Source organism: Lissotriton vulgaris, chromosome 3_1, assembly GCF_964263255.1.
Source record: "Lissotriton vulgaris chromosome 3_1, aLisVul1.2, whole genome shotgun sequence".
Taxonomy (NCBI): domain Eukaryota; kingdom Metazoa; phylum Chordata; class Amphibia; order Caudata; family Salamandridae; genus Lissotriton; species Lissotriton vulgaris.
In genome coordinates this window covers 711930474-711948977 of record NC_141689.1, presented here as the reverse complement: position 1 = coordinate 711948977, position 18504 = coordinate 711930474, and the positions used below count along the sequence as shown (strand labels likewise).

Genomic DNA, 18504 nt, shown 5'->3' with positions numbered 1-18504 from the left:
GTTGAAATGTTGGCAGCCAATCAGAGCTCTGTAGATCTCTGCACAAGCTCATCATTATTCGCGAAGGCTTCGCGATCGTGGATATACAAATGTAAATATCTTTTAATTTCTCACAAACTACTGAATAAATTTATACCAGATAACAAAAAAACGTAATCTTCAACCTGAAAGTGACCTTTCTGCGGAATTCGGTGTAATTCCGTCCAATGGTTCAGGCGGCAGGCGTGTCTAAAGACTCTATGGGAATTGACATAGGAAACACACTTTTTTGACCCCTCTTTTTCTCATTCACCTCTCTATATAGAACTAGAATTAGTGGCGCACTTTTTTGGAAAAATTTAATGAAGATTTGTCAACTGGCATTAAAGGCAAGTCAAAAAACGCTTTTCCTATGGAAATATGATCCTAACTGTAAGTACCTACTGGTGACCGCCAGTAGGTAAGTAGGTTTTTGTCATTTTACAGCTGGGCATGGACAGCACTGTACTAGTCCTATGCTTAAAGACTTTGAGGTGGAAATGGCAAAAGACTTTGGGCCATATGCATGAACACATTTTCCCATAGACACAGAATAGGCAAAACCTTTTGATGCATCTGGCCCTTTGTCCCTTTCTATCTTGCCGTGGAGGGCACTGTGCTAATCCTATGCTTAAAGACTTTTATAGGAAAGCAGACATTTGAGGTGAGCAGATCTAGAGTGTCGCTGGTATTGAGGGTGCCCTATACAGGATGCTGCTTTCCACAGAAACTTGAGAACTACCCAGAGTTCTCTGCTTTTCTTTTTTGCATAATTTATGCATCACTCTATGCCTGAAAGGGTATTGTTTTGACGTATACTGGGTGCTCCCTTGTGTCTGGACAAAGCTATACCTCTCTGAAGGGCTCTAATGAGAGCGAAACCCATCAGGGGTTTCTTTTATACATTTCAGGTTGGCTTGGTTGGTATTTTACCAATTCAAAGCTGTAATACTGTGCCTGGAGTGGTAAAATGCCTTTGTCATTTTACAGCCTGATATGGACAGCACTGTGTTAGTCCTATGCTTAAAGATTTTGCTGTAGAAATGACAAACAACTTTGTCCCTTTCTATCTCTGCGTGAATGGCACTGTGCTAATCCTATGTTTAAAGACTTTGATAGAAAAGCAGACATTTGAGGTGAGTAGATCTAGAGTGTCGCTGGTGTTGAGGGTGCTGTATACAGGAGCAGCTTTCCACCTAAACTTGAGAACTACCCGGAGTTCTCAGATTCTCTTTTTTGCATATATATATATATATATATATGTGCAGCTGGCATTCAACCTGATTGTCAGGGGTGCTCATGAAATGCCCAGACGTATTTACATCCAGATACTTCCATCACTGATAACAACAGAACGCCACGATGGGCTATGATTTGAATTATTTTTATTCAAATTGAAATATTACAGCGAACTTGGCAGATCACCATTATGGTTTGCAAAAGATTTTCTGTAGGGAAGGAAATGAAAAACACACACAAAAAATGGTTTTATTAATCCAAAATGTAAATGAGACACATAACCAATGGTTGACATATATTTGTTAAGATTTTTATCTCGTTGAAAATAAAGAAAAAACACACTTAATTTGCAAGTGTGTTCTACATTTTCTTTTTGTTATGAATGTTCTTAAAAACGTCAATAAAACTGAATAAATATTACATCTCATTTTGTCTTCTCTTCAATTCAGGGTTGCTGCATGATGCGTTACACTACTGCTGGCCAGCTTTGGAACATCATTTCCCCTCGAGAATTTATTGATTTCTCTTACACCACGCAGTATGAAGATGGCCTTTTATCATGCGGTACTTATTCAGTATTGAGAATTGTTTACCTTCATGCAGTCCTTTAAATGATTGGTTTATCTGCAGCTTATTTTGTGTTAGGTGACCAGCAGTTCAATCATTTTAAATCAAGTACTCCTTTAACCTTTAAGTCCCTACTATTGCTAACCAATGATATTCTATCACCTGAATATATTAGTGGAAAATGTGTATTAAGCGTTAATAAAACAAAGATTTGTATAGCTGGTACATTGTATAGATTCACAGTTCCACCACTCTCACGCTTAGTTACATACTCAGGGCCATATTTATCAAACTTTCACTCAGCGCAACTCAGCAAGACACCTTGCTGCTCTGCGTGAAAGAGGGAGGGCAGGAATGCTCCATATCTATCCTGTCCTCTGCCTGCTTGGTGCACAATTAGCAGCCTGGCGCCAACGTTGGCACGCTTGCATCATGGTGCAAGGGTGCCTGTATTGAAGGCAGGATTGTTTTTGTGAACGAAGTGACACCTTCCTGCACAAAAATAATCCCCTGAGGTATTGTTCTCTTTCTGTGTGTGCTGCAGAATGCAGCACTCATAGAAAGAGGGAAAAAATGGGGAGAAGTAAAGATATCTTTCCTTGTTATACATTCCCAGGTAAATATAGGAATGCGCCAAAATCGATGGGTGGATGTTTGGAAACACCCACTCTCCACCCATGGAACAACTCCCTGGGGCAAAGTAACACAAGGCTGCGATTTGCACTGGCTTGCGTTACTCCATTTTTATCAATCCATGCAGGGTCACGCAAGATAGCCTTGCGTGGCCTGATAAATCTTACTTAGGGTGTGCATTACCCTTCGCCCCCTTGCGTATTGCAAGGGTGATGCAAAACCTTGATATATATGGCCCTCACTATTTTCCCCATTTTGCTCCTAACTGCTTTGACCGTATTCATCATTACGCTCGTGTATGGGTATTTTTCAACTCTCTCCTGAATCTGCAGCATTTTGTTTTCTTTGGTTAATCTTTTCATTTGTTTTCTTTTTCTTTCTTCCATCACACACCCTGTGCACTACACTCAGGCTTCATCCGCTGTCCACTGATGACGTACCATTTGCCGAGTTCCTACTCTCTCCATGCCAAGATTGCATTAAAATCCTTCTTAAGTAACAGTCTTCAAATTCTAAACAAGGTTATTGGAACAATTCTTTGGGAAATATTGGACATCACTTAGAAGTTTCAGGTGTCAGGTTGTAGTTGATACCTGTTTAGGGGGATAAAACAGTATATAAACTATTACAGTTTGGTGTTTGTGCTTAAGCCAGTTTCTAAGTACTGACATGGAATAGTTTCACAGAAACAAGCGCCATTAATCCAAAGTTTGTTCAGGGTATACCTAAATACTACAGCTTGGAGGATATGGCTCTGTCCAAATCCCTTGATATGGTCCCATTCAGAAGTTGGTAATTACTGGAGCTGAGCAATGTATCCGCTCTGCTCTTAAATGCCATTTGCTTTTGCTTGTTTCTGGGGATTCTTCGTGATTTTACATAAAGGTTTTCTCTGCCTCTCAACACCAATATATGTATTAATATGTAGTATGCAGTGGCTTGTCCTCAATCCCTAATCTTTTTATGAGCTCAAAACGAATACACGATAAAGAGTTTCATCAGAAGTTTTCTGAAACAGCTGTACATGCCTTCAGTTTACCTGTGTTTATAAAGTATCATAATACCAATCCCTTTGATTTTGAGCTGTGGGGAACCGTGAAATATTTCCCTTGATGGTTCACCTAAGTTTGGTGTTGATGTACAGGATCTGGGGTCCCTCTTCAACAGGTAGACTGAGTTCACATTGGCTTTCCCCTTTTAAGTCATCAGGCTCTTCTGGCATCCAACTCCCGCAGGCCCAGGTTCCCCAGAACATAGTACTTGCTGCTATATAATAGCTTATGCAGTTTACTCTCATATGCTACTTATTGCTTTATCAGCCAGAGACTTTGGGCCTTATTTCAATGTCCCAGATACGGGTCCGACGACCTCTGGTCGGCGGTCCCAACCACTGAATTTTGATGCGACCCCACATGTTATGGTCACAAGCTCCCTTTTCTGGATGGGAGCTTGTGCTGCGGTCAGAAACCAGTCGCAGCACAAGCTCCCAAACAGAAAAGGGAGTTATTGTTCATCCCTGAACCGCGTGAGGTGCCTGCCATACGGTGAAGGTATGAACAGGGGGGCACCCTAGGTGCCCCCTCGGCCCCCAACCGGCGGCGGCTGGCAAACAGGACACCTGCCAGGGGCCCTTAAAGTCAAACCCTGTCAGAAAGCTGGGCATGGAAATCCTGCCGGACACCGACATCGTAATCCGGATGGCGTGAAACGCCATTCATAGGGATTGCGTGCCGGTTCTGACTGGCCGACTGGCTCCTTGAGCCTGTCGGAAGCCAGCTGGAATGTCCAGCCAGTTTCAAAACTGACAGCCTTCATTGTAGCGAGGCTGACGGTTTTGAAACTGTATTTGGAGGCTTTCTGAGCCTTATCGTGATAAGGCCCAGTGTGTGTTCTACCTCCCCATTAGAGATTGTTGGTTCCACCATTGTGTATAGGTAGCCTATCCTCGGGCGAGAGAGACACAAGACTGTACCATTATGTTTGAGGCTTTACTCACAAAGAAAAGGTTTTATGATGTTATTGTCACTTTTTGCCTTCTCACAATTTCCTTGGCATGATGGGGAAAACAGTTTATGCTGCTGGGAGACCAGTTCAACATCCTCATCCGTCCAACAGTTCCAAAGGCTCTCAATATAGTGTGTGTTTTGATCAAATTGGGAATTTTTGTATGAAACCGACGCTACATACATTTTAGACGCCCATGCCCGGCACACTTGTTTGAATGAGAATACCGGAGTTTTTTCATCGACTCGTCATTTCTATCCATGCGATAAGATTAATAACACGCTGGAGGTTGTTGTAGCCGAATCTGTGCTTCACGCCGTGCACGCATGCCATAACTACTGTTTATCTGTATGCGTTATTTATCCCGTTCACGAGCTATCCTTAACATCACGAAAGGTCGTTTTTATTTTCGGAGTACGAGCGTTTTAGCTAACCGCCAGTCTTGGTGAGGTACGACACCATTTTTTTCACCTTCGGCACTGAACATTTCATTCGTCTACAATTTAACTGTTCACCCTGTAACCTAGTGAGAACCATCACTTACAATCTGCGAGTTTCACGAGCACTTCGGATCTATTCACAGTTATGGGTCACGCAACAGCAACGATCTTCATGACTATTTTGCATGTTCTTTTTACTTCTTCACTTCAGTACTAGTTTGGGGCAGAGTACCCACCCCTGAGCATTTTTCCTTTTCCACTTTCAGATTGTACACCAATCCCCTGATGAAGGGCACGAGTCCCGAAATACATAGGGATGTATCTTTCGCAATTTGATACCTCATCAAATGAACCAGCGATAATTATTTGTTGTCTCATGGATGAAAGGAATCCTTTGAATTTCAACGAACCACTATGAACTTTTGAACAATAAAGAACGTATGATTTAACTTTAAATACCCACAACTTGTGTTTATAGCGAAATGGAATACAATTAATTACAATCAGAGACACGGTCTCACAAGGAGTGCCACTAAGGGAACAGTGTTGTTCGGTCAACACTGCATCTTTTTGTTGATTCAAGTACGTACCCCTCAGGGTCTGAGGGGGTCTACCCACTGGCACCCAGAAATAAACATTCAGAGTCCAGACGGATTAAATATACCACATTTACCGTGATTGAAACAGGTTTGCCACACGCCACATATATCTTCTTTGTCTTTAATACAGACACATGTTGATAATAAATATAAATTCTAGCATTATTTTCAATATGTAATTTAATCACAGCTATACGCACTATATATGTTTAGAGTATGTTACAGGTTTTATTCCACCAGTTTTGCCAAAATAAATGTAAAGGAGTCTTCAAAAATGTTGAGAAAAGTGGTATCCTTTGATGTGGTGATTCGTCAGCTCTTTCCTGGATTGGAGGCAGGTCAGGCGTTCTGAAGGTAATAGGGATATAGTACCAGATCCTGAGTGCATCAATTAATCAACAACATTTGTAGAGAGCACTACATACCCGTGAGGGTCTCAGGGCGCTGGGGCGGGGGGGTGCTACTGATCGAACAGCCAGCCAGGTCATGAGTAGCCTCCTGAAGGTCAGTAGGTCTTGGGTCTGTCGTAGGTTCAGTGGGAGGGTGTTCCAGGTCTTGGCGGCGAGGTGGGAGAAGGACCTCCAGCAGGTGGTTTTCCTTCGGAAGCGCGGGATGGTGGCGAGTGTGAGGTGAGCGCAGCTGGCAATTGGGGATGTAGAAGGAAAGTCGTTTGTTGAGGTAGGCTGGGCCGGTCTTGTGGAGTGCCTTGTGTGCGTGGATGAGGAGCTTGAAGGATATCGTCTTGTTGACGGGTAGCCAGTGCAGGTTTCTCAGGTGGGGGGGGTGATGTGGCTGTGGCGTGGATGCGTTGCAGTCGTTTGATGAGCTTGGTCGGGGCTCCTGCGTAGAGGGCGTTTCCGTAGTCAAATCTACTACTGACGAGGGCCTGGGTGACTGTTCTTCTTGTTTCTGTTGAGATCCACCTGTAGATTTTGTGGAGCATGGGGAGGGTGTTGAAACAGGAGGAGGAGATGGCCTTGACTTGCTTGGTCATGGAGAGCGTTGAGTCGAGGATGATTCCTAGGTTGCGTGCGTGGTCGGTGGGTGTCGGGGCTGCCCCAAGTGCCGTTGGCCACCAGGAGTCGTCCCAGGCTGAGGGGTTAGAGCCGAAGATGAGAACTTCCGTTTTGGCCGTGTTCAGCTACAGTCGGCTGGTTTTCATTCAGTCGGCGATGGCTTTCATTCCTTCGTGGAGGTTGCCTTTGGCGGTGTTGGGGTCCTTGGTGAGGGAGAGGATCAGTTGAGTGTTGTCGGCGTAGGAGATTATGTTGAGGTCGTGCTGTCGGGCGCCATGTGCGAGCGGGCCCATGTAAATGTTGAACAGTGTCGGGCTGAAGGAGGAGCCCTGGGGTACGCCGCAGATGATCTCGGAGACTTCAGATCGGAATGGGGGTAAGCGGACGCTCTGGGTTCTGCCGGAGAGGAAGGAGGTGGTCCATTCCAGGACTCTGTCTCGGATCCCTAAGGTGTGGAGGCGTGTGTGTAGTGTGCGGTGGCAGACGGTGTCGAAGGCGGTGGAGAGGTCCAGGAGGATGAGGGCTGCGGTCTCACCGTTGTCCAGCAGTTTCCTGATGTTGTCGGTGGCAGCGATGAGGGCAGTTTCGGTGCTGTGGTTGCTGCGAAATCCTGACTGGGAAGGGTCCAGGATTCTGTTTTCTTTGAGGTATCGGATTAGCTGTCTGTTGACGATCTTCTCGATGACCTTGGCCGGGAACCGGAGCAGAGAGATGGGCCGGAAGTTCCTGAGGTCTTTAGGGTCAGCCTTGGGTTTTTTGAGTAGGGCGTTGATCTCGGCGTGTTTCCAGCGTTCTGGGAAGGTTGCGGTCTCGAGGGAGAGATGGATGACGTTGCGCAGGTGGGGTGCGATGGAGCTGCTGGCTTTGTTGAAGATGTGGTGCGGAAATGGGTCTGATGAGGAGCCGGAGTGGATTGCGGTCATGGTCTTGATGGTTTCATCGCTGCTCACGCTGGTCCAGGCTAGCAGGGGGTTGTTGTCGATAGTGTGCGGAGAGATTGTTGTGTTGCTGTCATTTGGGGCTGTCTGGGTGTTAAAGCTGTCGTGGATGTCTGCTATCTTGCGATGGAAGAAAGTGGCGAGGGAGTCACACAGGGCTTGCGACAGCGGGATGTCGTCGGTGTTGGAGCTGGGGTTGGAGAGTTTCTTCACAATGTTAAAGAGCTCCTTGCTATTGTGTGCGTTGTTGTTGAGGCGGTCCTTGAAGGAGGTCCTCTTGGCTGTCCTGATGAGGTGGTGGTGGTTGCGGGTGGTGTACTTGTGGGCAGCGTGGCATTTCGGGGGTCTGTTCGCTGTGCCATTTCTTCTCTAGCTTTTGGCAGGCTCGCTTGGAGGCTAGGAGTTCTGGGATGAACCAGCTGGCCCTCTTGCTGGTATCTCTGCGGGGTGGGGGGGTTTCTTCAGAGGGGCGATGGTGTTGGCGCATTCATCGATCCAGCGTCTGAGGTTGCGGGCACCGTCGTCGGTGTTGGAGGGTTCGGTGGGTGGGCTAAGAGAGAGGTTTGCGTGAAGTTGGTCTTCGGTGATTTTTTCTCCAGCAACAGCGGGGGATATGTTGGGTGAGGTGGTGTATGGTGGGTTTCTGGAAAGAGAAGTGGATGCAGAGGTGGTCGGTCCAAAGGAGTTTGGTGGTGTGGCTGAAGGCGACAGGGGTCTTGCAGAGAAGATGGGGTCAAGCGTGTGGCCTGCAGAGTGGGTGGGCATTGTGACGAGTTGTCTCAGTCCGTGGTTGGCGAGGTTATCGATCAGGGTTGTCGAGTTGCTGTCGTTGTTATTCTCCAGGTGAAAGTTCAGGTCTCCGAAGAGGATGTAGTCGGTGGAGGTCAGGGCGTGCGTGCTGATGAAGTCGGCTATGAAACCGCTGAACTGGGGTCGGGGTCCGGGGGGTCTGTAGACGAGGGGGCCTCTGAGGGTGGTGTTAGGGTCTGTGTGGATCTTGAAATGCAGGTGTTCGGCGGAGCTGAAAGTGTCGTCAGTGCTGGGCGAGACCCTGATGCTGTTCTTGTGGACGATGGCGATTCCTCCTCCGACTCCGTTGGTGCGGTCTCTGCGGGTGATCTTGTAGCCGGCAGGGATGGCTATAGCTATGTCGGGTGCGGAGGAGTCATTCATCCAGGTCTCTGTAAGGAAGGCGGCGTCCGGTGATGTTGCATCAAGCAGGTCCCAGAGCTCGATGGCGTGTTTGCGTGCGGAGCGGGTGTTCAGTAGGCTGCATCGGAGGTGGTTGAGGTCTTTCTTGGCGGGTTGTTTGGTGGCTCTGATGCTGGTGTAGCTGCAGTACCGACAGGTGAAGGGACCGTGTGAGAGTTTTGGGGCTGCCTTGAAGAAGGTGTGGGTCCTTTGGGGTTGAGAGCGTGGCGTGTGCTTTCGTCATAGCGTTGGTGGTCATCGTGGCCGGTGCGGGGAGCAGGGGTTCTGGCGAGGGGCGCGGTCCGGGCACGGACGGGCGCAGAAGGGCTTGCCTTATTCGCGCCTTCGGCCGCATAGCGGCCACCATATATAGGGATGTGGGAGGGAGGAGCAGCTGGGAGGCGGGAGGCAGGAGCAGCGAATGGCAGAGAGGGGGCGGGACCCCAGGGGACGCAGCGGCGGGAACGGGGCAGCAAAGGGGGAGACAGCAAAAAAATGGGCACAAGATGCAAAAATCAAACCGAAGAAAAACGGGCAAAACAATGGTAGTGAGGGGGAGACAGAGGAGAAAAATGGGCACAAGTTACAAAAAATCAGCAGAAGAAAAGCGGGCCAAACAATGGCAGTGAGGGGGAGACAAAGGGAAAAACGGGCACTAGACGCAAAATTAAATAGAAGAAAAAAACAGGCAAAACAATGGCAGTGAGGGGGAGACAAAAGGCAAAACGGGCACAAGATACCAAATCGAGCAGAAGGTAAAAACAGTGGCCAAAACAATGGCAGCGAGGGGGAGACAGAGGCAAAAGTGGGCACAAGATACAAACCTAGTGCCTTCCACTGGCCACCAAGGATGATGCGCAGGTGGTAACCTGCGGGTGGAGGAGGGCCTCAACTTTTAGCATCGTCAGGGCATACAGGCGGAGCTGTGTGGGGGGGAATGCGTCCTACCAGCAGGTCAAGTGCATAGATAGAGATGGTCTGTTTCATGTTTATTTTTCTTTCTTATATTTCTTTGTCTCCAGCCTGTTGATGTCCTAGCTCAGTGTGTGTTAAGATCCACCAGAGATGTTTAGTTTCTTAATGAGATAAGTAGGATGCCATTTGTAGAGGCTTTGTAGATTATCCTGCTTGTCCTGATGATGATACAGCCTGAAAAGGAATCCAGGGGAGTTTTATAATGTTTTTGATGTTTCGTTAAAGTATATTCAGATCTTCAAAGAGAAGCGCCATGGCATGCAGAATGTCTTACAGGGGGGTTGGTGTGGCATTTCGAGGTGATAGAGCAAGGCATTGCCTCTTTCCAAATATAAGAGTTCAAAGGCTTTGACAGCAGTTCTGAAATCACTTGGAGGGATGAAAGCTTTCACTTTTTTCAAGAGGTAGAGCTGATACCACGTTATCTTGGTCTTCATGGCAAGGTGTTTCTTTAGGGGGAAATAATTGTTGAGGGGTAAACCATGTGGCTTCCCATTGGTTGCTAGTTAGGTGTTGAAGCCATTCATGTTGATGTTATTCGGGGTGATGTTGTTGAGCCAGGTTTTATCGGAAGTAGCGTGGTTAATAGCCCACATGCATCCTTACAATAAGCATTATATAATTGTTTTCCAGACTACTGATATAAATAGGAATGCAGTGCAGCGTTATTTGGTTTTCAGTTATTGGGTTATGATTTGCAGCAACTATGCCTTAATTTGAAGCACAATGTTGCCTATTGGAGCCAATTAATTATAGACTAAATTAAATTTCACACTTATAAATCAGATGTACTGGAGAGCAGTTTAAGAATACACTTTCAATGGTATGCAGAGTTGTGCCTAATATACTTTTGCATCCATTTAAGAATTCATGCATATGCAATACTCTCATATCCTTGTGGATTTATTATAATATTTGCTTCCTAGGAAAGTAATATGGAGATGTAGCCCAATGTCCCACTGATTAAGTGACTGATTCTTCTTTGCTACTAATGTCACAAATGCTAGCCATATTCTATCAATATGTCCTACCCTATAGGAGCTGAGTAAACCAGATTGTAAACCAGAACTTGGGTCAGAGCTGTAAATCAATCCCTTTGAAAATGTGCCCCATGGTTTATTCAACCCAAAACTAGAGCTCCACAGGTTTCTGCCTTATTCTATACCCTCAGATGAGAACCATGTAGGCATTCTTCAGGACCGATCCACTCTAACAATACTCTCTATCTTGGGGAGAAAAATGATTCATGTGGTAGAAGAGTATTCCAGAGTTTGGACGCCAGAAATGAAAAACGCTTTCCTCCACACCGTGCTCTTTTTATCTTTGGAATTTGCACAAGACCAAGGGAAGAAGATCTTAAAGTGCGAGTCGGGACATAATTCGAAAAGAGAGCTTGTACATCTTTAGCACCCTCTCCAAACAAGGCCTTATGAACTAGACAGAGTGACTTAAATTCTATTCGTCTGCATACTGGGAGCCAGTGAAGATTTCTTATGGCTGTTGAAGTTAAGTGGCGTCTAGGCAACCCAAGCAGCACTCTGGCTGCAGCATTTTGAATAGCCTGAAGTTTATTTAATTGAGCAACACCCATTCCAAGATAAAGGGCGTTGCAGTAATCAATTCTGGACAATATGGTTGAGACAACAACCGTTTTCCTTAAAAGGCAAAGGGAATATATGGAAGGATCTTCCTCAGTCCTTTTAGAGTGAAAAAGCAGGCTGAAGTGACCTGGTTAATCTCTGGAGCCCAGGTCAAATTTTTATCAACCATTACTCCTAAATTCCTGGCTTTTAAGACTGGTATCGGAGGTAGTCCAGCGGTGCTAGGCCACCATACCTGGTTCCAGATTTGATCTTTTGAGCCAAATTCCAGGACTTCTGTTTTAGTAGCATTTAGCTTTAAAAAATTCACATTCATCCTGTTCATCAAGGAAGAAATGCAATTACAGAAGTCCATGGCTCGTGAATCTGCACCCTTAGCTAGCTATAGTATAAGTTGTGTATCGTCAGCGTACAATACCAACTTAAAGCCATGGCTCTTTACCATCCTGGCCAGAGGGGCAACATATATATTGAATAATGTTGGCGATAGAGCCGATCCCTGCGGGACTCCTCCCGTTGGGGTGAATTCCTATGATCTAAGACCATTCCAGTGGATCATTTGTTTCCTATCTGCCAAAAAGGATGATAGGAAAGAAAGTGCTGTACCATTGACACCAGCATCCGGCAGCCTTTGTTTAAGCACAGTATGGTTAACAGTATCGAAGGCTGCTGTTAAATCAAGCAGGACCAGTACAGCACTGCCCCCTTCATCGGTTACCCTACGTATTTCTTCTGTTGCCAGGATTAGAGCAGTTTCAGCAGCGTGTTTAGGGCGGAAACCGTGTTGGGTGGTATCTAACAGGTTGTTTATCTCCAAAAATGACATCAATTCAATGTTTGATGCCTTTTCCAGAACTTTCTCTGCAAAAGGCAAACAAGAAATAGGTGTGTAGTTCAACTCAACCCGTGGGTCCGATTTAGTCTTTCTCAAAAGTCGGCATATACACGCTTTCTTCCATGTCGTGGGGAACACTCCATCAGATAAAATATTATTCATTAATGGAGCTAAGGCAGAGCTGATGGTTTCTGATGCCATATGCAATATATATGGTGGACAGGGGTCCAAAGGGGGCCCAATATAATGCTTAATAGCAATTCCTCTACCCTTTTTTCTGTTAATGGGGAGAAGGATAGTAAGCCTTCATGTTCCACCCTAGCTTCAGGTTGGGCTGCAGTTTGTTCTCCTATGTTGTGTGTTGATTCTTCTAAGCTATCATATACTGTTTGCACTTTATTTTGAAAGAAAATTGTGATTTCTACTACAAATGTTTGTTCCGGTATGAACATAGTGTCCCGTGGGCATCTCATCAGAGCATTAACTGTTTGAAATAATTATTTCGATGAATTTGCGGCTTCTTGGATTTTAATCGTATAGTATGTGGCCTTTGCCTGAATGATTTCCGCTTTATATTCTTCCAAAGCTGCGCAATATTCTTTTTTATGGTCAATGTTGTTTTTCGATCTCCAGATTCGTTCTTTTTGTCTGCATTTAATCTTTTATCGATTTTAACGTAGGTGAATACCATGGGGATGAATCCTTTTTAACTGTAGATTTCTTGGACACTTTAGGTGCCACTTTATTTGCTGCTGTGGTTAGCCAATTATAGAAATCATCAATGGTTTGATTTAAAGTCATTGGATATTTCAGGTCTTTTTGTGAGAGCTAGTGCAAACTTTGCTTCACTCACTGACTTCCATATTCTGTATTTACTATCTGGAGTGCAAGAGATACGTCTTTTAGTGGGTATTGTTTGTGGTATCTCAAAGTAAATCGCCGAATGAATAGTCCATGGTAACATGCAGATTTTTCTAATTGATATGCCGGAATTATTAGTGCATATCCCATCCAATGTATGCCCTGCTGTCCGTGTAGGTTCGCTAATGATCTGAGTGAAATCAAAGCTGGCTAATTTGTCTAGCAAGCATATAGTGTCTGGGTTGCTTTTATCCTCCAAATGGAAGTTAAAGTCCCCCAGTATGGTAAAGTGCTCAGTATCTAAACAAGATTCCATAAAATTATATATAGCGTTTAAAAAAACTGTTTTAGGTCCAGGGGGTCTATAAATGAGTAGTTCTGGGACTATCTCTACTTTATTCAGTTTGATGGAGAAGGATATAGCCTCCGCATCAGCTATGGTCTCAGGATTGATTTTAATCGAAAAAGCATTGCGATATATTATTGCAATTCCTCCACCTTTGGCTCCTACTCGATCATGATTGGTTACAAGATAACCCGTCGGAGCTGTTATCTGCCATTCAGGATCACTGTTCTCGTTGGCCCATGTTTCAGTAAGAAAGACCAAATCAGGTCTTTCCATTTGAATCATGCATTCGAGCTGGAATTTGTGCTTTACTATATATCTAGTGTTAAGTAAAATACACTTTAAAGGCGTTCTGCTAACCTGTGCCTCATCAACAAGAATGGAGTTTAATGGGGATGTGGCCCATTCACATCGGCTGCATTTAGTAATTAAAGCGCCCTGTGAATTACCTATTAGATTGTGCGGAGCACATGCTGAAGGGTTAAGACTGAGTAATTGTTCTCTTGTATATATGTGCCTAGTGGTTTGCACAGAAATTCTGTCCGTAGGCACGGCCCGGGCGCGAACAGGCACAGACGGGCTTGCCTTTGGCGCGCCTTTGGCGCACTGCCGGCGCGCCCGCTGCGCGGACGATGCATCTGTCTTAATATAGGAAGTGAGGTGGGGGGGGACCTGGTTAGCTCCAGCAAACAACTAGAGCACTACTCTTCTGGCGGGTCCGCTTCCTGGACACCGCGTTAGCGCAAAAGTTGGATCGAGTATGCTGAGCAGCCTAAAATGGAGGTTTCTTTAAAAACAACAAGTGGCAGGTAAAATTAAAAATGTTTACAGGTCTTTGAAGCCCACCTTTCAGTAGCGTTAATGTCGGTCCTCTAACACTGGAACCGGCACCATTTTGATCTTAATATAGAAAGTGAGGTGGGGGGGAGGGACCTGGTTAGCTCCAGCAAACAACTAGAGCGCTGCTCTTCTGGCGGGTCCGCTTCCTGGACTAATTATGTGGTAGTATCTGTATGAATAAGTGAGGTGGTGTGTGTATAACTTTATGGTGGGTAAATGGGAGTGTGATTGATTCCTTGCATGATTGACTAGGTCTGTGAGTAACTCTATCGATGAGTGGCGGTGTGTGAGTGTCTGTATAGGTGTATGAGTGCATATGATAGTGCTGTACTGATGAGTAATTGCATGTATGAGTGACAGTAAGGGCGAATGAGTGGATGTGTGTGTAGACCTTGGAATCCGTGAGAGGGTATGCAGTAACTGGTATTGGTGTGCCTATGTTTTAAATAGTCTGTATTTTAGAGTGGGTGTATCAAAGGTTATATTAGGGTGTGACGATGTGCATCAGACCATCATGTGATGTGTGTAATATGGAGTAATAAATAATCTGCTAGTTCAGGTATTATTGCGCCCGAGCAGTACAGCATAGTACCGTCTTCCTTCCGCACATTTATGATGGTTGATATGTGTCTGTCAGGCCATAACATCACAGCAAGAGTACTGCTCAGCCTCTCTGCCTCGCTGTATGTGTTAGACCTGGTGTATTTATGGGCATTTTTTTACCTTTAACTCTGCTGTTTCGATGTATTCCGAGTGTTTGGTCTGTATTTTGTGAAGTTTGTCAGATTATGGCCCTATCATGTATTGCCCCTCTAGAGCCTTAAACTCTTCCTCAAGTTGCACAAAGCTGCTGCGTGTGGCATTGTTGATGCCATGCTGCTTTGTGATGCAGATTCCTCTTGTGTAAGCCTTAAAAGCTTCCCTCAGTTTGCCAGATGACTGTATGGACCCATCATTGGTTTGGAAATAATTGAGTATTTCGCTTTTTACGTCCTTAACGAATGTGGTGTTGAGGAGATATTGGGGCAGGAGCCATCATGTGAATACGAAGTGTTTTGGAGCGGAGGTTGTGATAATCAGCTTAGTCGGCAAGTGGTCGGAGAGTGTGCACTGGTGGTGTTTAATTTCCTTTGTTCACCCACATATGTCTGGTATATCTAGCCAGTAGTCCAATCTCGCCAATGTTCCATGTGCCGTTGAGACATGGGTGCCCTCATTCGAATTAGGGGATCACATTTTCCAGATGTCTTTTAGACCTTGGGTAGTTATTATGTGGGCCGATGCAGTCGTGGCTGAGTGTGTGTCACGGTGTTCGAGCAGGTGGCTTTCTAGAACCAGATTAAAGTTTCCCACAGTATTGTATTGTTCCATAAGGATGCAGTAAAATCTGGATCATCTATATTGGGATCATAGCATGATGCATTTGCCTCCTATTAATAATTGAAGGAAGTAAGTAGGGGTGGGCGGAGTTCATGGAGTGGCACTATGCAGAATTCCGCGGAGTTGCATAAAAACTGTGGAATTCCACGCAGTTCTGCTCTGCCCTACCCAAATGTATTGTTGCTTTGTAATGAGTTCTGACGCTGCGTCCAGACTGACATCACCCAGAAATGATGCTCTCTGTTTACATCAGCTCTCAGGCACCTTGTGAACCGTTCCCCCATGCAGAGTAGGAGCTTTCTTTAGAGCGCTGACACCAAGAGAACAACAAACTCTGATCAAGAGCACCACACTCTGCGTGCCCTCCTCCTCCAGGTACTCGTCTTTCTTTATCCTACTTATCTACTATTGGAAACTTACTGAAAATTAAAACAAACCAGCCATGTCCCTTATATTACAAAACGACATTTTGGAAAGCTGCGTAATTGCCGAAGTGCACCGTGCACGCACTGGGCAGGATGTGGCATTCATTTATGTTAATTATTTAACATTTTAGGCTCAACATAATCCAACAAATGGGATGCACACACTCATTACTGGCACAGTAAAGAGGTCAGCTTCACGTCTGTACATCTAAACAAAGGAAATACATTATCGTGTGATTTTGACCTGCCAATGTGGTGCAATGAACCTTTTTTAACCCCGCCCACCCTCACCCCCAACCCACTTATGCCCCCCATCTCCCCTCGACAGCCGAGGAAAAAAATTATATCGGAAATGATAATAAAATGGACACAAGCGCTGGTTTCACTGACCTCAGAACGTCATTAGCCTCGTCGTCCAATGAGAACGTAATGTGGCAGGCATTGTCGCACAATTGTCTGGTTTTTCAGTGCCACCGGGACTCAGTGCTAGTCGGTTCCTTATGTTGGCGTCTGAGGGCTCAGGGCAAGCCCCAGTCCCCTCCTGCTCTGCACAGGACGTGAAGCACACTGCTTCCTGCTCCATTTCCGGTGCCCCACGATGTGCTCACTTCTGCCCAGAGCTCCAACAGTGCCTATTAAAAAAAATCTCTCTGACCTCCAGCAGGAGCACCCGACAGAGGCAGTCCGAGAGAGGTCAGCAGTCCAGTTCTTTAATCTTTATGAGAACTCTATGGTTCCACTGTATGGCAGAGGCATTAAGGACCTGAAGCACATAGGGTCAAGTGAGCGCAGCGCCCATAAAATCTCAGGCTCGCTGGCGGTAGGTGGAATTGGCTGAACTCCGCTCTCCAAAAGGAGCATCGAGTGAAAAACTCCACCAGCGGAGCAGAGTATGCCGTCCAAACCAAGTAGGAAAGTTGAAGGGCCGTCTGTGTCTAAGCAGAACAGCCCTCCTACAGACACGCATGGAATAATTAGACAATGAGCGGTGGCTGCTCTATTTGGAGGCCATTGCCGGACGCGTGAGTGCTGCGATGTGTATCTCCTTCAAGAGGAAAATTTCTAATTTGTGCCTGTAGACCAATACCTGTCGCGTTTTGCGAGGGTTATTGAGCCCTTGCACATTCCCGGTCAGTAGACTTAGGGTGTCATAGTTACCCTGTCTATTTAAAGAGGATGATTCTTTAAGGAGAACAGGGGCATGAATCAGATATGCAAGTATTTCAAAAAGAGTTACCCCTGCCACCATAAATTACACAATTATCTTTCTTACAGAAGTCCCTTTTATTGACTCTGTGTATTCAAATCTATTTTTTCTACTTTTTTTTGTATATATATTTTTGTATCACACACCAACTTTTCCTTTTTTACCTTATATACAATACATTAACAATATTTACATCATATTACTCATACTGTACATATATCTACATCCATTTGTTGTCAATATTGTGATATGAAATCAACTCTTGTATATACAAACACAAAATCTTACTTAACTGAGGTTTGCAAGATCGCACATTTTCTCGATCATAACTTACTTCATGTATATACAAACAAATAGTCCTACTTAATTAGTGTTGTCAAGATCACCCGCTTTCTTGATCATATCCACATGTCTAATACGTGGTCCTTAAGCAATGCAGTCAACAACTGTATCTTATGCTTTTAGTTTATAGTACATGTATCGGGGAATATATCTTTTTTCCACCAGATATTCGTAACTTGTTGTAACGTTCAATTATAATTATATGACCAATGTAATATCGCCGACGCGTTTCGACCTTGTCGATGTGGGACCTTCACTCTTGATTTTATTAAGGTCTTCTTCAGGGCTGTTTTTAATGAATTGTAGGACAAATTTTCATCAATAAAAAGGATAGATTATCTCTTTTAGTGACCAGAATATATATCAAGTAGTATTACATTGCATGTATTAATGTCATTGCCCTTTAGTCTCATTTGTATACATACCCGCCTTCTTGTTGATGGTGGGTATGTTTGTCTATTCTCACCTGTGTAGCAAAAGGTATTTATTTATTATTTCATAATTGCTTTTTTGTTGACTTTCAGCACTTAGTTTATCTGACGTGCAATCGTACATTACATACCCTCAGTGTAGCTCTACCTTTTGCTACCCATCCTGGCTTTCCCTGTGAGGTGTCCACTCCTGGGCACCCCCAAGGTGGAAGCCAGGCATCCTTAGCGTTGTGGGGCCCGTTGTGGAGATTAAGCAAGCTATTCCCCAGAGTTGCAGAGTGGTACTCCATGATTGGAATAGGCACCGAGGCAGAATTATCAGGTCCATGGAATTTTTAGCCCAAGACCCGCCGAGGCGGGGAATTGAACCCTGGTCCCGGGCTAGATCTCTGCATCAGGGTCTGCCGCTCTAATCATTGAGCCACACTTCTCCACAAATTACATGTAGTGCCTGGGAGTTGGCCACAAATAAGAAATATACTTGGTTTATAAATTGCCCAAGTAAAAAAAGGTGCTTTTAATAATGCATAGGTGGAGTTTTAGGTCTTTGCCTAATTTACGTTCATCATTTGTACAATCCTAATTATGCAGATCCCTGTTTTAAGCCATTAGAAGC

The 18504-nt window shown here is 45.0% G+C and overlaps 1 protein-coding gene across 1 annotated transcript in view; it reads left to right on the top strand.

Moving 5' to 3' along the window:
• STARD4 (StAR related lipid transfer domain containing 4) overlaps positions 1–18504 on the top strand; it is a 196865-nt gene that overhangs the window by 172668 nt on the left and 5693 nt on the right. The window contains exon 5 of the mRNA XM_086961013.1: positions 1707–1821. Coding sequence (XP_086817139.1) covers positions 1707–1821 — 115 coding nt within the window. The remainder of the gene's footprint in view (positions 1–1706; positions 1822–18504) is intronic.